General features: G+C 47.7%; 1 protein-coding gene across 1 annotated transcript in view; it reads right to left on the bottom strand.

The window, feature by feature from the left end:
• LOC138369225 (histidine-rich protein PFHRP-II-like) overlaps window positions 1-21,318 on the bottom strand; it is a 41,017-nt gene extending 19,699 nt beyond the window's left edge. The window contains exons 1-5 of the mRNA XM_069332166.1: window positions 21,021-21,318; window positions 17,790-17,893; window positions 14,423-14,624; window positions 8,113-8,216; window positions 4,745-4,946 (exon numbers count right to left, since the gene is read on the bottom strand). Coding sequence (XP_069188267.1) covers window positions 4,745-4,946; window positions 8,113-8,216; window positions 14,423-14,624; window positions 17,790-17,893; window positions 21,021-21,318 — 910 coding nt within the window. The remainder of the gene's footprint in view (window positions 1-4,744; window positions 4,947-8,112; window positions 8,217-14,422; window positions 14,625-17,789; window positions 17,894-21,020) is intronic.
• Between the last annotated feature and the right edge of the window lie 1,311 nt (window positions 21,319-22,629).

The raw sequence follows: 22,629 nt of genomic DNA, 5'->3' as shown, positions 1-22,629 counted from the left end.
ACTTCCCTTGGCGTGGTATTCACTACCCTTAACGTGGTATTCACTGAACGTTGCGTGGTGTTCACTGAACTTGGCGTGGTGTTCACTACCCTTGACATGGTTTTCACTACCCATGGTGAAGTGCTCACTACCTTTGGCGTGGTGTTCACTACCCTTGGCGTAATGTTCACTACTCTTGGCGGGGTGTTCACTTCCCTTAGCGTGGTGTTCACTACCCATGACGTGGTGTTCACTACTCTTAGCGTGGTGTTCACAACCCTTCGTGTGGTGTTCACTACCCTTGGCGTAGTGTTCACTACCCTTAACGTGGTGTTCACTACCCTTGGCGTGGTTTTCACTACCATTGGCGTGGTGTTCACTACCCTTGGCATCGTGTTCATTACCCATGGCGTGGTGTTCACTAACCTTGGCGTGGTGTTCACTACTCTTGACGTGGTGTTCACTACCTTTCATTTGGTATTCACTTCCCTTATCGTGGTGTTCACTACCCCTGCCGAGGTGTTCACTACCCTTGGAATAGTGTTCACTACCCTTGGCACAGTGTTCACTACCCTTGGCGTGGGGTTCATTACTCTTGGCTTGGTGTTCACTACCCTTGGCATGGTGTTCACTACCTTTCATTTGGTGTTCACTACCCTTGGCGTTGTGTACACTACCCCTGGCGAGGTGTTCACTACCCTTGGCATAGTGTTCACTACCCTTGGCATACTGTTCACTTCCCTTGGCATTGTGTTCACTACCCTTTGCATGGTTTTCACTAACCTTGACGTGGTGTTCACTACCCTTGGCGTTGTGTTCACTTCCCATTGCATGGTGTTCACTACCCATGGCGTCGTGTTCACTACCCTTGGCGTGGTGTTCACTACCTTTGGCTTGGTGTTCACTACCATTGGCTTGATGTTCACTACCCTTGGCGTGATGTTCACTACCCTTGGCGTGGTCTTCACTACCCTTTGCGTGGTGTTCACTACCCCTGGCGTGGTGTTCACCACCCTTGGCGTGGTGTTCACTACTTTTGGCTTAGTGTTCACTACTATTCGCATGGTGTTCACTTCCCTTGGAATTGTGTTCACTACCCTTGGCGATGTGTTCACTACCCTTGGCGATGTGTTCACTACCCCTGTTGTGGTGTTCACTACCCTTAACGTGGTGTTCACTACCCTTCACATCATGTTCACTACCCTTGGCGTGGTGTTCACTACCCATGGCATGGAGTTCACTAACCTTGGCGTGCTGTTCACAACCCTTGGCGTGGTGTTCACTACCCTTTGCGTCATGTTCACCACCCTTGGCGTGGTGTTCACTACCCTTGGCTTGGTGTTCACTACCCTTGGCTTGGTGTTCACTACTATTGTCATGGTGTTCACTAGCCTTGGCATGGTGTTCACTACCCTTAGCGTGGTGTTCACTACCCATTGCGTGGTGTTTACTACCCTTAGCGTGGTGTTCACAAACATTGCCAATGTGTTCACTACCCTTGGCATGGTGTTCACTACCCTTGGGGTGGTGTTCACGACCCCTGGCGTGGTGTTCACTACCCTGTGCGTGGTGTTCACTACCCTTGGCGTTGTGTTCAATACCCTTGGCGTGGTATTCACTGATCGTGGCGTGGTGTTCACTTCCCTTGGCGTAATTTTCACTACTCTTGGCGTGGTGTTCAATTCCCTTGGTGTGGTGTTCACTACTCATGACGTGGTGTTCACTACTCTTAGCGTGGTGTTCACTACCCTTCGTGTGGTGTTCACTACCCTTGACGTGGTGTTCACTACCCCTAACTTAGTGTTCACTACCCTTAGTGTGGTGTTCACTACCCTTAGCATGGTGTTCACTACCCTTAGCGTGTTGATCTCTACCCATGGCGTTATGTTCACTATCCTTGGCGTGGTGTTCACTACCCTTTGCATCGTATTCACTACCCTTGACGTGGTGTTCACTACATTTGGCGTGGGGTTCATTACCCTTGGCGTGGTGTTCACTACCCTTGGCATGGTGTTCACTTCCCTTTGCATGGTGTTCACTATCCTTGGCTTGGTATTTACTAACCTTGGCGTGGTGTTCACTACCCTTGGCATGGTGTTCACTACCCTTCATTTGGTGTTCACTACCCTTGGCGTGGTGTTCACTACCCCCGGCGAGGTGTTCACTACCCTTGGCATAGTGTTCACTACCTTTCACATAGTTTTCACTACCTATGGCGTCATGTTCACTACCCTTGGCGTGTTGTTCACTACCCTTGGCGTAATGTTCACTACCCTTGGCGTGGTGTTCACAACCCTTCACATGGTTTTCACAACCCTTTGTGTGGTGCTCACTACCCTTGGCGTGGTGTTCACTACCCTTGGTGTGTTGTTCACAATCCTTAGCATAGTGTTCACTATCCTTGGCGTGGGGTTCACTATCCTTAGCGTAGTGTTCACTATCCTTGGCGTGGTGTTCACTATCCTTGGCGTGGTGTTCACTACCCTTAGTGTGGTGTTCACTATCCTTTAGCGTAGTGTTCACTATTCTTGGCGTTGTGTTCACTATCCTTGGTGTGGTGTTCACTATCCTTGGCGTGGTGTTCACTATCCTTGGTGTGAAGTTCACTATCCTTGGCGTGGTGCATGTTCACTATCCTTGGCGTTGCGTTCACTTCCCTTGGTGTGGTGTTCACTATCCTTGGCGTGGTGCATGTTCACTATCCTTGGCGTTGTGTTCACTATCCTTGTGTGGTGTTCACTATCCTTAGCGTGGTCATCACTATCCCTGGCGTGGTATTCACTAACCTTGGCGTGGTGTTCACTGAACTTGCCCGAAACGCTACGCGTACTAGTGACTGTACAAGATTGTATATACTCTTATATACAAGAACATATACAAGATATATACAAGAACTCTTGTATATATCTCAAAAAAAAAAAAAAAAAAAAAAAAAAAAAAAAAAAAACTTGGCGTGTTCACTATCCTTGGAGTGGTGTTCACTATTCTTGGCGTGGTGTTCAATGAACTAGGCGTGGTGTTCACTATCCTTAGCGTGGTGTTCACTATCCTTAACGTGGTGTTCACTATCCTTGGCGTGGTGTTCACTATCCTTAACGTGGTGTTCACTAAACTTTTGGTGGTGTTCACTATCCTTAGCGTAGTGTTCACTATCCTTGGCGTGGTGTTCACTACCATTAACGTGGTGTTCACTATCAAAGGCGTGGTGTTCACTATCCTTGGCGTGGTGTTCACTATCCTTGGCGTGGTGTTCACTATCCTTGGCGTGGTGTTCACTAACCTTTTGGTGGTGTTCACTATCCTTAGCGTAGGGTTCACTATCCTTGGCGTAATGTTCACTACCATTAACGTGGTGTTCACTATCCTTGGCGTGGTGTTCACTATCCTTGTGTGGTATTCACTATCCTTAACATGGTGTTCACTATCCTTGGCGTGGTGTTCACTATCCTTGGCGTGGTGTTCACTAACCTTTTGGTGGTGTTCACTATCCTTAGCGTAGGGTTCACTATCCTTGGCGTGGTGTTCACTACCATTAACGTGGTGTTCACTACCATTAACGTGGTGTTCACTATCCTTGGAGTGGTGTTCACTATCCTTGGCGTGGTGTTCACTGAACTAGGCGTGGCGTTCACTATCCTTAGCATGGTGTTCACTCTCCTTGGCATGGTGTTTACTAGCCATGGCGTGGTGTTCACTATCCTTGGCGTGGTGTTCACTTCCCTTAGCGTAGTGTTCACTATCTTTAGTGTGGTGCTCACTATCCTTTGCGTGGTTTTCACTGAACTTGACGTGGTGTTCACTGAACTTGGCGTGGTGTTCAAAACCCTTGCCTTGGTATTCACTACCCTTGGCGTGGTGTTCACTACCCTTAGCGTGATGTTCACTGAACTTGCCGTGGTGTTCACTACCCTTCGCGTGGTCTTCACAACCCTTGGCGTGGTGATCAATACCCTTGGCATTTTCTTCACTACAATTGACGTGGTGTTCACTATTCTTGCCGGCATGTTTACTACCCTTCGCGTGGTGTTCACTACCCTTAACGTGGTGTTCACTGCCCTAGGCGTGGTGTTCACTACCCTTGGCGTGGAGTTCACTACACATGGCGTGGTGTTCACTGCCCTTGGCGTGATGTTCAGTACCTATGGCATGGTGTTCACTACCCATAGCGTCATGTTCACTACCATTGGCGTCGTGGTCACTACCCTTTGGCTTGGTGTTCACTACCCATCGCTTGGTGTTCACTACCATTGGCATGGTGTTCACTACCCTTGGCATGGTGTTCACTACCCTTAGCGTGGTGTTCACTAAACTTGGCGTGGTGTTCACTACCCTTGGCGTGGTGTTCACTACACATGGCGTGGTGTTCACTACCCCTAACGGGGTGTTCACTACCCTTGGCGTAGTGTTCCCTACCCTTAGCGTGGTATTCACAACCCTTGGCGTGGTGTTCACTACCCTTGGCGTGGTGTTCACTAACCTTGGTGTGGTGTTCACTACCCTTTGCGTGGTATTCACTAAACGTTGCGTGGTGTTCACTGAACATGGCGTGGTGTTCACTATCCTTGCCGTTGTGTTCACTACATTTGGTTTGGTGTTCACTGAACTTAATGTTGTTTACTATCCTTAACGTGATGTTCACTATCCCTGGCGTGGTGTTCACTATCCTTGGTGTGGTGTTCACTATCCTTGGCGTGGTGTTCACTGAACTAGGCGTGGTGTTCACTATCCTTAGCATGGTGTTCACTCTCCTTGGCGTGGTGTTTACTATCCATGGCGTGGTGTTCACTATCCTTGGCGTGGTGTTTACTTCCCTTAGCGTGGTATTCACTATCTTTAGTGTGGTACTCACTATCCTTTGCGTGGTGTTCATTGAACTTGGCGTGGTGTTCACTATCTTTAGTGTGGTTCTCACTATCCTTTGCGTGGTGTTCACTGAACTTGACGTGGTGTTCACTGAACTTGGCGTGCTGTTCACAACACTTGCCTTGGTATTCACTACCCTTGGCGTGGTGTTCACTACCCTTAGCGTGATGTTCACTGAACTTGCTGTGGTGTTCACTACCCTTCGTGTGGTGTTCACAACCCTTGGCGTGGTGATCACTACCCTTGGCATTTTCTTCACTACCCTTGACGTGGTGTTCACTAATCTTGCCGTCATGTTTACTACCCTTCGCGTGGTGTTCACTACCCTTAACGTGGTGTTCACTGCCCTTAACCTGGTCTTCACTACCCATGACGTCATGTTCACCACCCTTGGCGTGGAGTTCACTACACTTGGCGTGGAGTTCACTAACCTTGGCGCGGTGTTCACCACCCTTGGCGTGGTGTTCACTGCCCTTGGCGTGGTGTTCACTACCTATGGCATGGTGTTCACTACCCATGGCGTGGTGTTCACTACCCTTGGCGTGGTGTTCACTACTTTTGACGTCATGTTCACTACCCTTGGCGTGGTGTTCACTACACTTGGCTTGGTGTTCACTACCCATCGCTTGGTGGTCACTACCATTGGCATGGTGTTCACTACCCCTGGCATGGTGTTCACTACCCTTAGCGTGGTGTTCACTACCCTTGGCGGGGAGTTCACTACCCTTGGCGTGGTGTTCACTACCCCTGGAGTGGTGTTCACTACCCTTTACGTGGTGTTCACTACCCTTGGCATGGTGTTCACTACCCTTGGCGTGGTGTTCACTACCCTTGGCGTGGTGTTCACTACCCTTGGCGTAGTGTTCCCTACCCTTAGCGTGGTATTCACTACCTTTGGCGTGGTGTTCACTACACATGGCGTGGTGTTAACTACCCCTGGCGGGGTGTTCACTACCCTTGGCGTGGTGTTCACTACCCCTGAAGTGGTGTTCACTACCCTTGGTGTGGTGTTCACTACCCTTGTGGGAAAAACCTGCTGGGATTGATATAAGAGGAGACTACCAGGGACTTGTACTGAACTAAATTAAAAATTTACTGTCTGCAAATTAATTCAACTAAAATCTCTAGCTAGGGTTGTAAATCCTAGATCCTCTTTTCCTAATGACAAACTGTGGGCTGTAAGGGACAGGTGGGGTGAATGACTTAGTTGATAGAAGTTCCAGTCCACCTGTAGACAGGGATCTCACATCAGCTTGTATTTTATACAAGGATAAGATTTGATAAATTCAGTTATCTGACTGAACACTGGCTCTGTTTAAATCAGGGATTTAAACATACATAGTCTAACCTAGTACCATAACTTAACAGCCAATAGATTCTTATACTATAAACAACAAATTAAATTGTAAAAGTATAATAAATGACCTTAAATGTAGTCTAAACACTTAACTAAGTACTAGATATTATATTCAATTAAATGAACTTATATGATAACTTAAAAATTAACTAAGCAAACAATTGATAACTTAATTTATATATTCAAATATATATGCAGACATATTCAATTTATATGATACAGTTAGCTTGAGTGAATCTCTTCCCACGCTATGGACACTTGTGAGGTTTTTACTTATTGAGGCTGAATTCTTTTCTGACAGAATGGACACTCATGAGGTTCAGTGCTTGGATAAGATTCACAGCTACACTACAATTTTAATAAACTTACTGAAATGTGAGGCTTAGCCTCGCTTTTTAACCAACAGACAGATTTATAGGATATTAAAGTTACACAAGCATACAATTGGCCAATCATACACCAAATAACCTTCAATATACTTCTCTGCCAGTCGGGGTGCCTGTCTGACAAGTTTGCCAGACTGATTAACTCTCTCTTGTTGAGTTTAGGCACGATATTTTGCTACAGCGTTGCTGTATGATGATCTGGTAGCGTTGCTACGTGATTATCCTGCAGTTGCAGAAGAATGATTCGAGATAAAAGTTTATGAATGAAGGTGGAGGAAACCGTGTCACTGATCTCCACTATACACTCTATTTTATGAATGTTCTAGGATTTTCCTTGTAGATATTGTCCAGGTACTCCCCCAGTTCTAGAGAGTATTCACTGGCGATAAAAATGTTAGATAAGGTGTCCTTGAGCTGGTAATGTTCGCTAAGGATCAGTCACTTGTTCACTCATTTGTAAACAAACGCGGAGTGCCGCTGGGCTTTGTTCGTGGGCGCTTCACTCCCCCCATCGCCCTGCCATGCTCTCTGAGCACGGTAGCCTTCTATGAATATTGATTGATTATTTTTACAGTCTAGACTTATGATTAAGATAAGATGTGATTATAATATAATTAGATATAAGATTTAAAGATTATAAGTAGTATTTGAAAGTACCACTGAATCTTATTAAGGATTCGATTTTTAATCCTACCGGATGTTGAATCAATGTTCCAATAGTTTTTTAATTAAGAAGTCCTTCTAGAAGCTTCTGGATCCTTGAAAGATCATGTACAAAGTCACGTAGGCATCAAAAGGGCCCCTGTTGCGTACGTGTTCATGGTGCCATTGTCATCCAGGATCAAGCTATAATGAATCTTTAATGATTCTAATATGATTTTGATACGATTTAGATATGATTTTGATATGATTTAGATATGATATAGAAATTATACATTTCTTAGATGATTATTAGATATGGTGGGTAAAAATTTCCCACAACCCTTTGCGTGGTATTCACTAAACGTTGCGTGGTGTTCACTGAACATGGCGTGGTGTTCACTACCCTTGGCGTTGTGTTCACTACATTTGGTTTGGTGTTCACTAAACTTAATGGTGTTTACTATCCTTAACGTGGTGTTCACTATCCCTAGCATGGTGTTCACTACCCTTAGAATGTTTTTCACTACCCTTGGTGTGGTGCTCACTACCCTTGGCGTGGTGTTCACTACCCTTGGCGGGGTGTTCACTACCCATGACGTGGTGTTCACTACTCCTAGCGTGGTGTTCACTATTCCTAGCGTGGCGTTCACTACCCTTGGCGTGGTTTTCACTACCCTTGGCGTGGTAATCACTACCCTTGGCATGGTGTTCACTACCCTTTGCGTGGTGTTCACTACCCTTGACGTGGTGTTCACTACTCCTGGCGTGGTGTTCACTACCCTTCGTGTGGTGTTCACTACCCTTGGCGTGGTGTTCACTACTTTTAGTGTGGTGTTCACTACCCTTGGCATGGTGTTCACTTCCCTTGCAATGGTGTTCACTAACCTTGGCATGGTGTTCACTACCCTCGGCGTTGTATTCTCTACCCTTGGCGTGGTGTTCACTATCCTTAGCACTGTGTTCATTACCCTTGGCGTTGTGTTCACTACCTTTGGCGCGGTGTTCACTACCCTTTGCGTTGTGTTCACTACCTTTGGCGTGGTGTTCACTAACCTTGGCATGGTGTTTACTCCCCTGGGCGTGGTGTTCACTACCCTTGGCAAGGTGTTCACTATCCTTAGCATGGTGTTCACTACCCTTGGCGTTGTATTCTCTACCCTTGGCGTTGTATTCTCTACCCTTGGCGTGGTGTTCACTAACCTTGGCATGGTGTTCACTACCCTTGGCGTTGTATTCTCTACCCTTGGCGTGGTGTTCACTATCCTTAGCACTGTGTTCATTACCCTTAGCGTTATGTTCACTACCTTTGGAGTGGTGTTCACTACCCTTTGCGTGGTGTTCACTACCCTTTGCGTGGTGTTCACTACCCTTGGCATGGTGTTCACTACCCTTGCATGGTGTTCACTACCCTTAGCGTGGTGTTCACTACCCTTGGCGTGGTGTTCACTACCCTTGGCGTGGTGTTCGCTACCCTTGGCGTGGTGTTCACTACCCTTGGCATGGTGTTCACTACCCTTGGCATAGTGTTCACTACCCTTTGCATGGTTTTCACTACCCTTGATGTGGTGTTCACTACCCTTGGCGTGGTGTTAACTACCCTTTGTGTGGTGTTCACTACCCTTGGCGTGGTGTTCACTACCCTTGACGTGGTGTTCACTACCCTTGGTGTGGTGTTCATTACCCTTGGCGTGGTGTTCACTACCCTTGGCATGGTGTTCACTACCCTTGACGTGGTGTTCACTACCCTTGGTGTAGTGTTCAGTACCCTTTGCGTGGTGTTCACTACCCTTAGCGTGGTGTTCACTACCCATGGCGTGGTGTGCACTACCCTTGGCATGTTATTCACTACCCTTGACGTGGTGTTTCCTTCCCTTAGCATGGTGTTCACATCCCATGGCGTGGTGTTCACTACCCTTGACGTCATGTTCACTACCCTTTGCGTGGTGTTCACTACCCTTGGCGTGGTGTTCCCTACTTTTGACGTGGTGTTCACTACCCTTTGCGTGGTGTTCACTACCCTTGACGTGGTGTTCACTACCCTTGGCGTGGTGTTCACTACTCTTGACATGGTGTTCACTACCCTTGAAGTGGTGTTCACTACCCTTTGTGTGGTGTTCACTCCCTTTAGCGTGGTGTTCACTACCCTTAGCGTGGTGTTCACTACCTTTGGCGTGGTGTTCACTACACTTGGCGTGGTGTTCACTACCCTTAACGTGGTGTTCACTACCCTTGAAGTCATGTTCACTACCCTTAGCGTGGTGTTCACTACCCTTGGCGTGGTGTTCACTACCCTTGGCGTGGTCTTCAATACCCTTGGCGTGGTGTTCACTACCATTGGCAAGGTGTTCACTAATCTTGGCATGGTGTTCACTACCCTTAGCGTGGTGTTCACGACCCCTGGCGTGGTGCTCACTACACTTCACGTGGTGTTCACTACCCTGGGCGTGGTGTTCACTTCCCTTGGCGTGGTATTCACTACCCTTAACGTGGTATTCACTGAACGTTGCGTGGTGTTCACTGAACTTGGCGTGGTGTTCACTACCCTTGACATGGTTTTCACTACCCATGGTGAAGTGCTCACTACCTTTGGCGTGGTGTTCACTACCCTTGGCGTAATGTTCACTACTCTTGGCGGGGTGTTCACTTCCCTTAGCGTGGTGTTCACTACCCATGACGTGGTGTTCACTACTCTTAGCGTGGTGTACACAACCCTTCGTGTGGTGTTCACTACCCTTGGCGTAGTGTTCACTACCCTTAACGTGGTGTTCACTACCCTTGGCGTGGTTTTCACTACCATTGGCGTGGTGTTCACTACCCTTGGCATCGTGTTCATTACCCATGGCGTGGTGTTCACTAACCTTGGCGTGGTGTTCACTACTCTTGACGTGGTGTTCACTACCTTTCATTTGGTATTCACTTCCCTTATCGTGGTGTTCACTACCCCTGCCGAGGTGTTCACTACCCTTGGAATAGTGTTCACTACCCTTGGCACAGTGTTCACTACCCTTGGCGTGGGGTTCATTACTCTTGGCTTGGTGTTCACTACCCTTGGCATGGTGTTCACTACCTTTCATTTGGTGTTCACTACCCTTGGCGTTGTGTACACTACCCCTGGCGAGGTGTTCACTACCCTTGGCATAGTGTTCACTACCCTTGGCATACTGTTCACTTCCCTTGGCATTGTGTTCACTACCCTTTGCATGGTTTTCACTAACCTTGACGTGGTGTTCACTACCCTTGGCGTTGTGTTCACTTCCCATTGCATGGTGTTCACTACCCATGGCGTCGTGTTCACTACCCTTGGCGTGGTGTTCACTACCTTTGGCTTGGTGTTCACTACCATTGGCTTGATGTTCACTACCCTTGGCGTGATGTTCACTACCCTTGGCGTGGTCTTCACTACCCTTTGCGTGGTGTTCACTACCCCTGGCGTGGTGTTCACCACCCTTGGCGTGGTGTTCACTACTTTTGGCTTAGTGTTCACTACTATTCGCATGGTGTTCACTTCCCTTGGAATTGTGTTCACTACCCTTGGCGATGTGTTCACTACCCTTGGCGATGTGTTCACTACCCCTGTTGTGGTGTTCACTACCCTTAACGTGGTGTTCACTACCCTTCACATCATGTTCACTACCCTTGGCGTGGTGTTCACTACCCATGGCATGGAGTTCACTAACCTTGGCGTGCTGTTCACAACCCTTGGCGTGGTGTTCACTACCCTTTGCGTCATGTTCACCACCCTTGGCGTGGTGTTCACTACCCTTGGCTTGGTGTTCACTACCCTTGGCTTGGTGTTCACTACTATTGTCATGGTGTTCACTAGCCTTGGCATGGTGTTCACTACCCTTAGCGTGGTGTTCACTACCCATTGCGTGGTGTTTACTACCCTTAGCGTGGTGTTCACAAACATTGCCAATGTGTTCACTACCCTTGGCATGGTGTTCACTACCCTTGGGGTGGTGTTCACGACCCCTGGCGTGGTGTTCACTACCCTGTGCGTGGTGTTCACTACCCTTGGCGTTGTGTTCAATACCCTTGGCGTGGTATTCACTGATCGTGGCGTGGTGTTCACTTCCCTTGGCGTAATTTTCACTACTCTTGGCGTGGTGTTCAATTCCCTTGGTGTGGTGTTCACTACTCATGACGTGGTGTTCACTACTCTTAGCGTGGTGTTCACTACCCTTCGTGTGGTGTTCACTACCCTTGACGTGGTGTTCACTACCCCTAACTTAGTGTTCACTACCCTTAGTGTGGTGTTCACTACCCTTAGCATGGTGTTCACTACCCTTAGCGTGTTGATCTCTACCCATGGCGTTATGTTCACTATCCTTGGCGTGGTGTTCACTACCCTTTGCATCGTATTCACTACCCTTGACGTGGTGTTCACTACATTTGGCGTGGGGTTCATTACCCTTGGCGTGGTGTTCACTACCCTTGGCATGGTGTTCACTTCCCTTTGCATGGTGTTCACTATCCTTGGCTTGGTATTTACTAACCTTGGCGTGGTGTTCACTACCCTTGGCATGGTGTTCACTACCCTTCATTTGGTGTTCACTACCCTTGGCGTGGTGTTCACTACCCCCGGCGAGGTGTTCACTACCCTTGGCATAGTGTTCACTACCTTTCACATAGTTTTCACTACCTATGGCGTCATGTTCACTACCCTTGGCGTGTTGTTCACTACCCTTGGCGTAATGTTCACTACCCTTGGCGTGGTGTTCACAACCCTTCACATGGTTTTCACAACCCTTTGTGTGGTGCTCACTACCCTTGGCGTGGTGTTCACTACCCTTGGTGTGTTGTTCACAATCCTTAGCATAGTGTTCACTATCCTTGGCGTGGGGTTCACTATCCTTAGCGTAGTGTTCACTATCCTTGGCGTGGTGTTCACTATCCTTGGCGTGGTGTTCACTACCCTTAGTGTGGTGTTCACTATCCTTTAGCGTAGTGTTCACTATTCTTGGCGTTGTGTTCACTATCCTTGGTGTGGTGTTCACTATCCTTGGCGTGGTGTTCACTATCCTTGGTGTGAAGTTCACTATCCTTGGCGTGGTGCATGTTCACTATCCTTGGCGTTGCGTTCACTTCCCTTGGTGTGGTGTTCACTATCCTTGGCGTGGTGCATGTTCACTATCCTTGGCGTTGTGTTCACTATCCTTGTGTGGTGTTCACTATCCTTAGCGTGGTCATCACTATCCCTGGCGTGGTATTCACTAACCTTGGCGTGGTGTTCACTGAACTTGCCCGAAACGCTACGCGTACTAGTGACTGTACAAGATTGTATATACTCTTATATACAAGAACATATACAAGATATATACAAGAACTCTTGTATATATCTCAAAAAAAAAAAAAAAAAAAAAAAAAAAAAAAAAAACTTGGCGTGTTCACTATCCTTGGAGTGGTGTTCACTATTCTTGGCGTGGTGTTCAATGAACTAGGCGTGGTGTTCACTATCCTTAGCGTGGTGTTCACTATCCTTAACGTGGTGTTCACTATCCTTGGCGTGGTGTTCACTATCCTTAACGTGGTGTTCACTAAACTTTTGGTGGTGTTCACTATCCTTAGCGTAGTGTTCACTATCCTTGGCGTGGTGTTCACTACCATTAACGTGGTGTTCACTATCAAAGGCGTGGTGTTCACTATCCTTGGCGTGGTGTTCACTATCCTTGGCGTGGTGTTCACTATCCTTGGCGTGGTGTTCACTAACCTTTTGGTGGTGTTCACTATCCTTAGCGTAGGGTTCACTATCCTTGGCGTAATGTTCACTACCATTAACGTGGTGTTCACTATCCTTGGCGTGGTGTTCACTATCCTTGTGTGGTATTCACTATCCTTAACATGGTGTTCACTATCCTTGGCGTGGTGTTCACTATCCTTGGCGTGGTGTTCACTAACCTTTTGGTGGTGTTCACTATCCTTAGCGTAGGGTTCACTATCCTTGGCGTGGTGTTCACTACCATTAACGTGGTGTTCACTACCATTAACGTGGTGTTCACTATCCTTGGAGTGGTGTTCACTATCCTTGGCGTGGTGTTCACTGAACTAGGCGTGGCGTTCACTATCCTTAGCATGGTGTTCACTCTCCTTGGCATGGTGTTTACTAGCCATGGCGTGGTGTTCACTATCCTTGGCGTGGTGTTCACTTCCCTTAGCGTAGTGTTCACTATCTTTAGTGTGGTGCTCACTATCCTTTGCGTGGTTTTCACTGAACTTGACGTGGTGTTCACTGAACTTGGCGTGGTGTTCAAAACCCTTGCCTTGGTATTCACTACCCTTGGCGTGGTGTTCACTACCCTTAGCGTGATGTTCACTGAACTTGCCGTGGTGTTCACTACCCTTCGCGTGGTCTTCACAACCCTTGGCGTGGTGATCAATACCCTTGGCATTTTCTTCACTACAATTGACGTGGTGTTCACTATTCTTGCCGGCATGTTTACTACCCTTCGCGTGGTGTTCACTACCCTTAACGTGGTGTTCACTGCCCTAGGCGTGGTGTTCACTACCCTTGGCGTGGAGTTCACTACACATGGCGTGGTGTTCACTGCCCTTGGCGTGATGTTCAGTACCTATGGCATGGTGTTCACTACCCATAGCGTCATGTTCACTACCATTGGCGTCGTGGTCACTACCCTTTGGCTTGGTGTTCACTACCCATCGCTTGGTGTTCACTACCATTGGCATGGTGTTCACTACCCTTGGCATGGTGTTCACTACCCTTAGCGTGGTGTTCACTAAACTTGGCGTGGTGTTCACTACCCTTGGCGTGGTGTTCACTACACATGGCGTGGTGTTCACTACCCCTAACGGGGTGTTCACTACCCTTGGCGTAGTGTTCCCTACCCTTAGCGTGGTATTCACAACCCTTGGCGTGGTGTTCACTACCCTTGGCGTGGTGTTCACTAACCTTGGTGTGGTGTTCACTACCCTTTGCGTGGTATTCACTAAACGTTGCGTGGTGTTCACTGAACATGGCGTGGTGTTCACTATCCTTGCCGTTGTGTTCACTACATTTGGTTTGGTGTTCACTGAACTTAATGTTGTTTACTATCCTTAACGTGATGTTCACTATCCCTGGCGTGGTGTTCACTATCCTTGGTGTGGTGTTCACTATCCTTGGCGTGGTGTTCACTGAACTAGGCGTGGTGTTCACTATCCTTAGCATGGTGTTCACTCTCCTTGGCGTGGTGTTTACTATCCATGGCGTGGTGTTCACTATCCTTGGCGTGGTGTTTACTTCCCTTAGCGTGGTATTCACTATCTTTAGTGTGGTACTCACTATCCTTTGCGTGGTGTTCATTGAACTTGGCGTGGTGTTCACTATCTTTAGTGTGGTTCTCACTATCCTTTGCGTGGTGTTCACTGAACTTGACGTGGTGTTCACTGAACTTGGCGTGCTGTTCACAACACTTGCCTTGGTATTCACTACCCTTGGCGTGGTGTTCACTACCCTTAGCGTGATGTTCACTGAACTTGCTGTGGTGTTCACTACCCTTCGTGTGGTGTTCACAACCCTTGGCGTGGTGATCACTACCCTTGGCATTTTCTTCACTACCCTTGACGTGGTGTTCACTAATCTTGCCGTCATGTTTCTACCCTTCGCGTGGTGTTCACTACCCTTAACGTGGTGTTCACTGCCCTTAACCTGGTCTTCACTACCCATGACGTCATGTTCACCACCCTTGGCGTGGAGTTCACTACACTTGGCGTGGAGTTCACTAACCTTGGCGCGGTGTTCACCACCCTTGGCGTGGTGTTCACTGCCCTTGGCGTGGTGTTCACTACCTATGGCATGGTGTTCACTACCCATGGCGTGGTGTTCACTACCCTTGGCGTGGTGTTCACTACTTTTGACGTCATGTTCACTACCCTTGGCGTGGTGTTCACTACACTTGGCTTGGTGTTCACTACCCATCGCTTGGTGGTCACTACCATTGGCATGGTGTTCACTACCCCTGGCATGGTGTTCACTACCCTTAGCGTGGTGTTCACTACCCTTGGCGGGGAGTTCACTACCCTTGGCGTGGTGTTCACTACCCCTGGAGTGGTGTTCACTACCCTTTACGTGGTGTTCACTACCCTTGGCATGGTGTTCACTACCCTTGGCGTGGTGTTCACTACCCTTGGCGTGGTGTTCACTACCCTTGGCGTAGTGTTCCCTACCCTTAGCGTGGTATTCACTACCATTGGCGTGGTGTTCACTACACATGGCGTGGTGTTAACTACCCCTGGCGGGGTGTTCACTACCCTTGGCGTGGTGTTCACTACCCCTGAAGTGGTGTTCACTACCCTTGGTGTGGTGTTCACTACCCTTGTGGGAAAAACCTGCTGGGATTGATATAAGAGGAGACTACCAGGGACTTGTACTGAACTAAATTAAAAATTTACTGTCTGCAAATTAATTCAACTAAAATCTCTAGCTAGGGTTGTAAATCCTAGATCCTCTTTTCCTAATGACAAACTGTGGGCTGTAAGGGACAGGTGGGGTGAATGACTTAGTTGATAGAAGTTCCAGTCCACCTGTAGACAGGGATCTCACATCAGCTTGTATTTTATACAAGGATAAGATTTGATAAATTCAGTTATCTGACTGAACACTGGCTCTGTTTAAATCAGGGATTTAAACATACATAGTCTAACCTAGTACCATAACTTAACAGCCAATAGATTCTTATACTATAAACAACAAATTAAATTGTAAAAGTATAATAAATGACCTTAAATGTAGTCTAAACACTTAACTAAGTACTAGATATTATATTCAATTAAATGAACTTATATGATAACTTAAAAATTAACTAAGCAAACAATTGATAACTTAATTTATATATTCAAATATATATGCAGACATATTCAATTTATATGATACAGTTAGCTTGAGTGAATCTCTTCCCACGCTATGGACACTTGTGAGGTTTTTACTTATTGAGGCTGAATTCTTTTCTGACAGAATGGACACTCATGAGGTTCAGTGCTTGGATAAGATTCACAGCTACACTACAATTTTAATAAACTTACTGAAATGTGAGGCTTAGCCTCGCTTTTTAACCAACAGACAGATTTATAGGATATTAAAGTTACACAAGCATACAATTGGCCAATCATACACCAAATAACCTTCAATATACTTCTCTGCCAGTCGGGGTGCCTGTCTGACAAGTTTGCCAGACTGATTAACTCTCTCTTGTTGAGTTTAGGCACGATATTTTGCTACAGCGTTGCTGTATGATGATCTGGTAGCGTTGCTACGTGATTATCCTGCAGTTGCAGAAGAATGATTCGAGATAAAAGTTTATGAATGAAGGTGGAGGAAACCGTGTCACTGATCTCCACTATACACTCTATTTTATGAATGTTCTAGGATTTTCCTTGTAGATATTGTCCAGGTACTCCCCCAGTTCTAGAGAGTATTCACTGGCGATAAAAATGTTAGATAAGGTGTCCTTGAGCTGGTAATGTTCGCTAAGGATCAGTCACTTGTTCACTCATTTGTAAACAAACGCGGAGTGCCGCTGGGCTTTGTTCGTGGGCGCTTCACTCCCCCCATCGCCCTGCCATGCTCTCTGAGCACGGTAGCCTTCTATGAATATTGATTGATTATTTTTACAGTCTAGACTTATGATTAAGATAAGATGTGATTATAATATAATTAGATATAAGATTTAAAGATTATAAGTAGTATTTGAAAGTACCACTGAATCTTATTAAGGATTCGATTTTTAATCCTACCGGATGTTGAATCAATGTTCCAATAGTTTTTTAATTAAGAAGTCCTTCTAGAAGCTTCTGGATCCTTGAAAGATCATGTACAAAGTCACGTAGGCATCAAAAGGGCCCCTGTTGCGTACGTGTTCATGGTGCCATTGTCATCCAGGATCAAGCTATAATGAATCTTTAATGATTCTAATATGATTTTGATACGATTTAGATATGATTTTGATATGATTTAGATATGATATAGAAATTATACATTTCTTAGATGATTATTAGATATGGTGGGTAAAAATTTCCCACAACCCTTTGCGTGGTATTCACTAAACGTTGCGTGGTGTTCACTGAACATGGCGTGGTGTTCACTACCCTTGGCGTTGTGTTCACTACATTTGGTTTGGTGTTCACTAAACTTAATGGTGTTTACTATCCTTAACGTGGTGTTCACTATCCCTAGCATGGTGTTCACTACCCTTAGAATGTTTTTCACTACCCTTGGTGTGGTGCTCACTACCCTTGGCGTGGTGTTCACTACCCTTGGCGGGGTGTTCACTACCCATGACGTGGTGTTCACTACTCCTAGCGTGGTGTTCACTATTCCTAGCGTGGCGTTCACTACCCTTGGCGTGGTTTTCACTACCCTTGGCGTGGTAATCACTACCCTTGGCATGGTGTTCACTACCCTTTGCGTGGTGTTCACTACCCTTGACGTGGTGTTCACTACTCCTGGCGTGGTGTTCACTACCCTTCGTGTGGTGTTCACTACCCTTGGCGTGGTGTTCACTACTTTTAGTGTGGTGTTCACTACCCTTGGCATGGTGTTCACTTCCCTTGCAATGGTGTTCACTAACCTTGGCATGGTGTTCACTACCCTCGGCGTTGTATTCTCTACCCTTGGCGTGGTGTTCACTATCCTTAGCACTGTGTTCATTACCCTTGGCGTTGTGTTCACTACCTTTGGCGCGGTGTTCACTACCCTTTGCGTTGTGTTCACTACCTTTGGCGTGGTGTTCACTAACCTTGGCATGGTGTTTACTCCCCTGGGCGTGGTGTTCACTACCCTTGGCAAGGTGTTCACTATCCTTAGCATGGTGTTCACTACCCTTGGCGTTGTATTCTCTACCCTTGGCGTTGTATTCTCTACCCTTGGCGTGGTGTTCACTAACCTTGGCATGGTGTTCACTACCCTTGGCGTTGTATTCTCTACCCTTGGCGTGGTGTTCACTATCCTTAGCACTGTGTTCATTACCCTTAGCGTTATGTTCACTACCTTTGGAGTGGTGTTCACTACCCTTTGCGTGGTGTTCACTACCCTTTGCGTGGTGTTCACTACCCTTGGCATGGTGTTCACTACCCTTGCATGGTGTTCACTACCCTTAGCGTGGTGTTCACTACCCTTGGCGTGGTGTTCACTACCCTTGGCGTGGTGTTCGCTACCCTTAGCGTGGTGTTCACTACCCATGGCATGGTGTTCACTACCCTTCGCCTTGTGTTCACTACCCTTGGCGTGGTGTTCACTACCCTTGGCATGGTGTTCACTACCCTTGACGTGGTGTTCACTACCCTTGGCGTGGTGTTCATTACCCGTGGTGTGGTGTTAATTACTTTTGGCATGGTGTTCACTTCCCTTTGCATAGTGTTCACTACCTTCGGCGTGATGTTCACTACCCTTGACATGGTGTTCACTACCCTTAGCATGGTGTTCACTACCCTTCGAGTGGTGTTAACTACCCTTAGCGTGGTGTTCACTACCCTTGGTGTGGTGTTCATTACCCTTGATTGGTGTTCACTTCCCTTAGCATGGTGTTCACTGCCCTTGACGTGGTGTTCACTACCCTTGGTGTAGTGTTCAGTACCCTTTGTGTGGTGTTCACTATCCTTAGCACTGTGTTCATTACATTTGGCGTTATGTTCACTACCTTAGGCGCGGTGTTCACTACCCTTTGCGTTGTGTTCACTACCCTTGGCGTGGTGTTCACTAACCTTGGCATAGTGTTTACTCCCCTGGGCGTGGTGTTCACTACCCTTGGCGAGGTGTTCACTATCCTTAGCACTGTGTTCATTACCCTTGGCGTTATGTTCACTACCTTTGGATTGGTGTTCACTACCCTTAGCGTGGTGTTCATTACCCATGGCGTGGTGTTCACTACCCTTGGCATGTTGTTCACTACCCTTGGCGTGGTGTTCCCTACCCTTAGCATGGTGTTCACTTCCCATGGCGTGGTGTTCACTACCCTTGGCGTGGTGTTCCCTACTCTTGACGTGGTGTTCACTACCCTTTGCCTGGTGTTCACTATCCTTGGCGTGGTGTTCACTACCCTTGGCGTGGTGTTCACTACCCTTGACATGGTGTTTACTACCCTTGAAGTGGTGTTCACTACCCTTTGTGTGGTGTTCACTCCCCTTGGCGTGGTGTTTACTACCCTTAGCGAGGTGTTCACTACCTTTGGCGTGGTGTTCACTACACTTGGCGTGGTGTTCACTACCTTTAACGTGGCATTCACTACCCTTGACGTCATGTTCACTACCCTTGGCGTGGTGTTCACTACGCTTGGCGTGGTGTTCACTTCCCACGGCATGGTGTTCACTACCCATGGCGTGGTGAACACTTCCCTTGACGTGGTGTTCACAACCCTTGGCTTGGTGTTTACTACCAATGGCATGGTGTTCACTATCCCTAGCGTGGTGTTCACTACCTTTAACGTGGTGTTCACTACCCTTTGCTTGGTGTTTACTACCAATGGCATGGTGTTCACTATCCCTAGCGTGGTGTTCACTACCTTTAACGTGGTGTTCACTACACTTGGCTTGGTGTTTACTACCAATGGCATGGTGTTCACTATCCCTAGCATGGTGTTCACTAGCTTTAACGTGGTGTTCACTACCCTTGGCGTGGTCTTCACTACCCTTGGCGTGGTGTTCACTACCATTGGCAAGGTGTTCACTACCCTTCGCATAGTGTTCACTACCCTTGGCGTGGTGTTCACGACCCCTGGCGTGGTTTTCACTACCCTTGACGTGGTGTTCACTACCCTGGGCGTGGTGTTTATTACCCTTGGCGTGGTGTTCATTACCCTTGGCGTGGTATTCACTGAACGTGGCGTGGTGTTCACTGAACTTGGCGTGGTGTTCACTATTCTTGACATGGTTTTCACTACCTTTGCTGTAGTGCTCACTACCTTTGGCGTGGTGTTCACTACCCTTGGCGTAATGTTCACTACTCCTAGCGTGGTGTTCACTTCCCTTGGCGTGGTGTTCACTACCCATGGGATAGTGTTCACTACTCTTAGCGTGGTGTTCACTACATTTCGTGTGGTGTTCACTACCCTTGGCGTGGTGTTCACTACCCTTAACGTGGTGTTCACTACCCTTGACGTGGTTTTCACTACCCTTGGCATGGTGTTCACTATCTATAGCGAGGTGTTCACTAACCTTGGCGTGGTGTTCACTACTCTTGGCGTGGTGTTCACTACCCTTCATTTGGTATTCACTACCCTTATCGTTGTGTTCACTACCCCTGGCGAGGTGTTCACTGCTCTTGGCATAGTGTTCACTACCCTTGGCATAGTGTTCACTACCCTTGACGTGGTGATCACTACCCTTGGCGTGGGGCTCATTACCCTTGGCGTGGTGTTCACTAGCCTTGGCATGGTGTTCACTTCCCTTTGCATAGCGTTCACTACCCTTGGCTTGGTATTTACTAACCTTGGCATGGTGTTCACTACCCTTCATTTGGTGTTCACTACCTTTGGCTTGGTGTTCACTACCCCTGGCGAGGTTTTCACTAACCTTGACGTGGTGTTCACTACCCTTGGCGAGGTGTTCACTACCCATGGCATGGTGTTCGCTACCCATTACGTGGTGTTCACTACCCTTGGCGTGGTGTTCACTACCCTTGGCGTTATGTTCACTACCCTTAACGTGGTGTTCACTACCTTTGGCTTGGTGTTCACTACCATTGGCATGATGTTCACTACCCTTAGCGTGATGTTCACTACCCTTGATGAGGTCTTCACTACCCTTTGCGTGGTGTTCACTACCCCTGGCGTGGAGTTCACCACCCTTGGCGTGGTGTTCACTACCTTTGTCTTGGTGTTCACTACTATTCGCATGGTGTTCACTGCCCGTGGCATGGTGTTCACTACCCTTGGCGATGTGTTTAGTACCCTTGGCGTGGTGTTCACTACCCTTAACGTGGTGTTCACTACCCATCACGTCATTTTCACTACCCTTGGCGTGGTGTTCACTACCCTTGGCGTGATGGTCACTTCCCATGACATGGTGTTCACTACCAATGGCGTGCTGTTCGCTACACTTGGCGTGGTATTCACTACCTTTGGCGTCATGCTCACTACCCTTGGCTTGGTTTTCACTACCCATTACTTGGTGTTCACTACCATTGGCATGGTGTTCACTACCCTTGGCATGGTGTTCACTACCTTAAGCGTGGTGTTCACTACCCTTGGCGTGGTCTTCACTACCCTTAGCGTGGTGTTCACTACCATTGGCAAGGTGTTCACTACCCTTAGCATGGTGTTCACTACCCTTGATGTGGTGTTCACTACCATGGGCGTGGTGTTCACTACCCTTGGCGTGGTGTTCACTACCCTTGGCGTGGTATTCACTGAACGTGGCGTGGTGTTCACTACCCTTCACATGGTTTTCACTACCCATGGCGTGGTGCTCACTACCCTTGGCGTGGTGTTCACTACTCTTGGCGTAATGTTCACTACACTTGGCGTGGTGTTCACTTCCCTTGGTTTGGTGTTCACTACCCATGACGTGGTGTTCACTATTCTTAGCGTGGTGTTCACTACCCTTCGTGTGGTGTTCACTACCCTTGGCGTGGTGATTACTACCCTTAACGTGGTGCTCACTACCCTTAGTGTGGTGTTCACTACCCTTTATCGTGGTGTTCACTACCCTTGGCGTGGTGTTCCCTACCCTTTGTGTAGTGTTCACTACCCTTGGTGTGGTGTTCACTACCCTTGACGTCGTGTTCACTACCCTTGGTGTGGTGTTCATTACCCTTGGCGTGGTGTTCACTACCCTTGGCATGGTTTTCACTAACCTTGACGTGGTGTTCACTACCCTTGGCGTGGTGTTCACTACCCTTTGTGTAGTGTTCACTACCCTTGGTGTGGTGTTCACTACCCTTGACGTGGTGTTCACTACCCTTGGTGTGGTGTTCATTACCCTTGGCGTGGTGTTCACTACCCTTGGCATGGTGTTCACTACCCTTGACGTGGTGTTCACTACCCTTAGTGTTGTGTTCAGTACATTTCGCGTGGTCTTCACTACCCATGGCGTGGTGCTCACTACCCTTGGCGTGGTGTTCACTACTCGTGGCGTGGTGTTCACTACCCTTTGTGTAGTGTTCACTACCCTTGGTGTGGTGTTCACTACCCTTGACGTGGTGTTCACTACCCTTGGCGTGGTGTTCACTACCCATGGCGTGGTGCTCACTACCCTTTGCGTGGTGTTCACTACTCTTGGCGTAATGTTCACTACACTTGGCGTGGTGTTCACTTCCCTTGGTTTGGTGTTCACAACCCATGACGTGGTGTTCACTACTCTTAACGTGGTGTTCATTACCCTTGGCCTGTTGTTCACTACCCTTGGCCTGTTGTTCACTACCCTTGGCGTGGTGTACCCTAACCTTAGTATGGTGTTCACTACCCATGGCGTGGT

This window comes from Procambarus clarkii, chromosome 27 (genome assembly GCF_040958095.1).
Source record: "Procambarus clarkii isolate CNS0578487 chromosome 27, FALCON_Pclarkii_2.0, whole genome shotgun sequence".
Lineage (NCBI taxonomy): Eukaryota > Metazoa > Arthropoda > Malacostraca > Decapoda > Cambaridae > Procambarus > Procambarus clarkii.
This window is presented reverse-complemented; position numbering and strand designations above follow the sequence as displayed.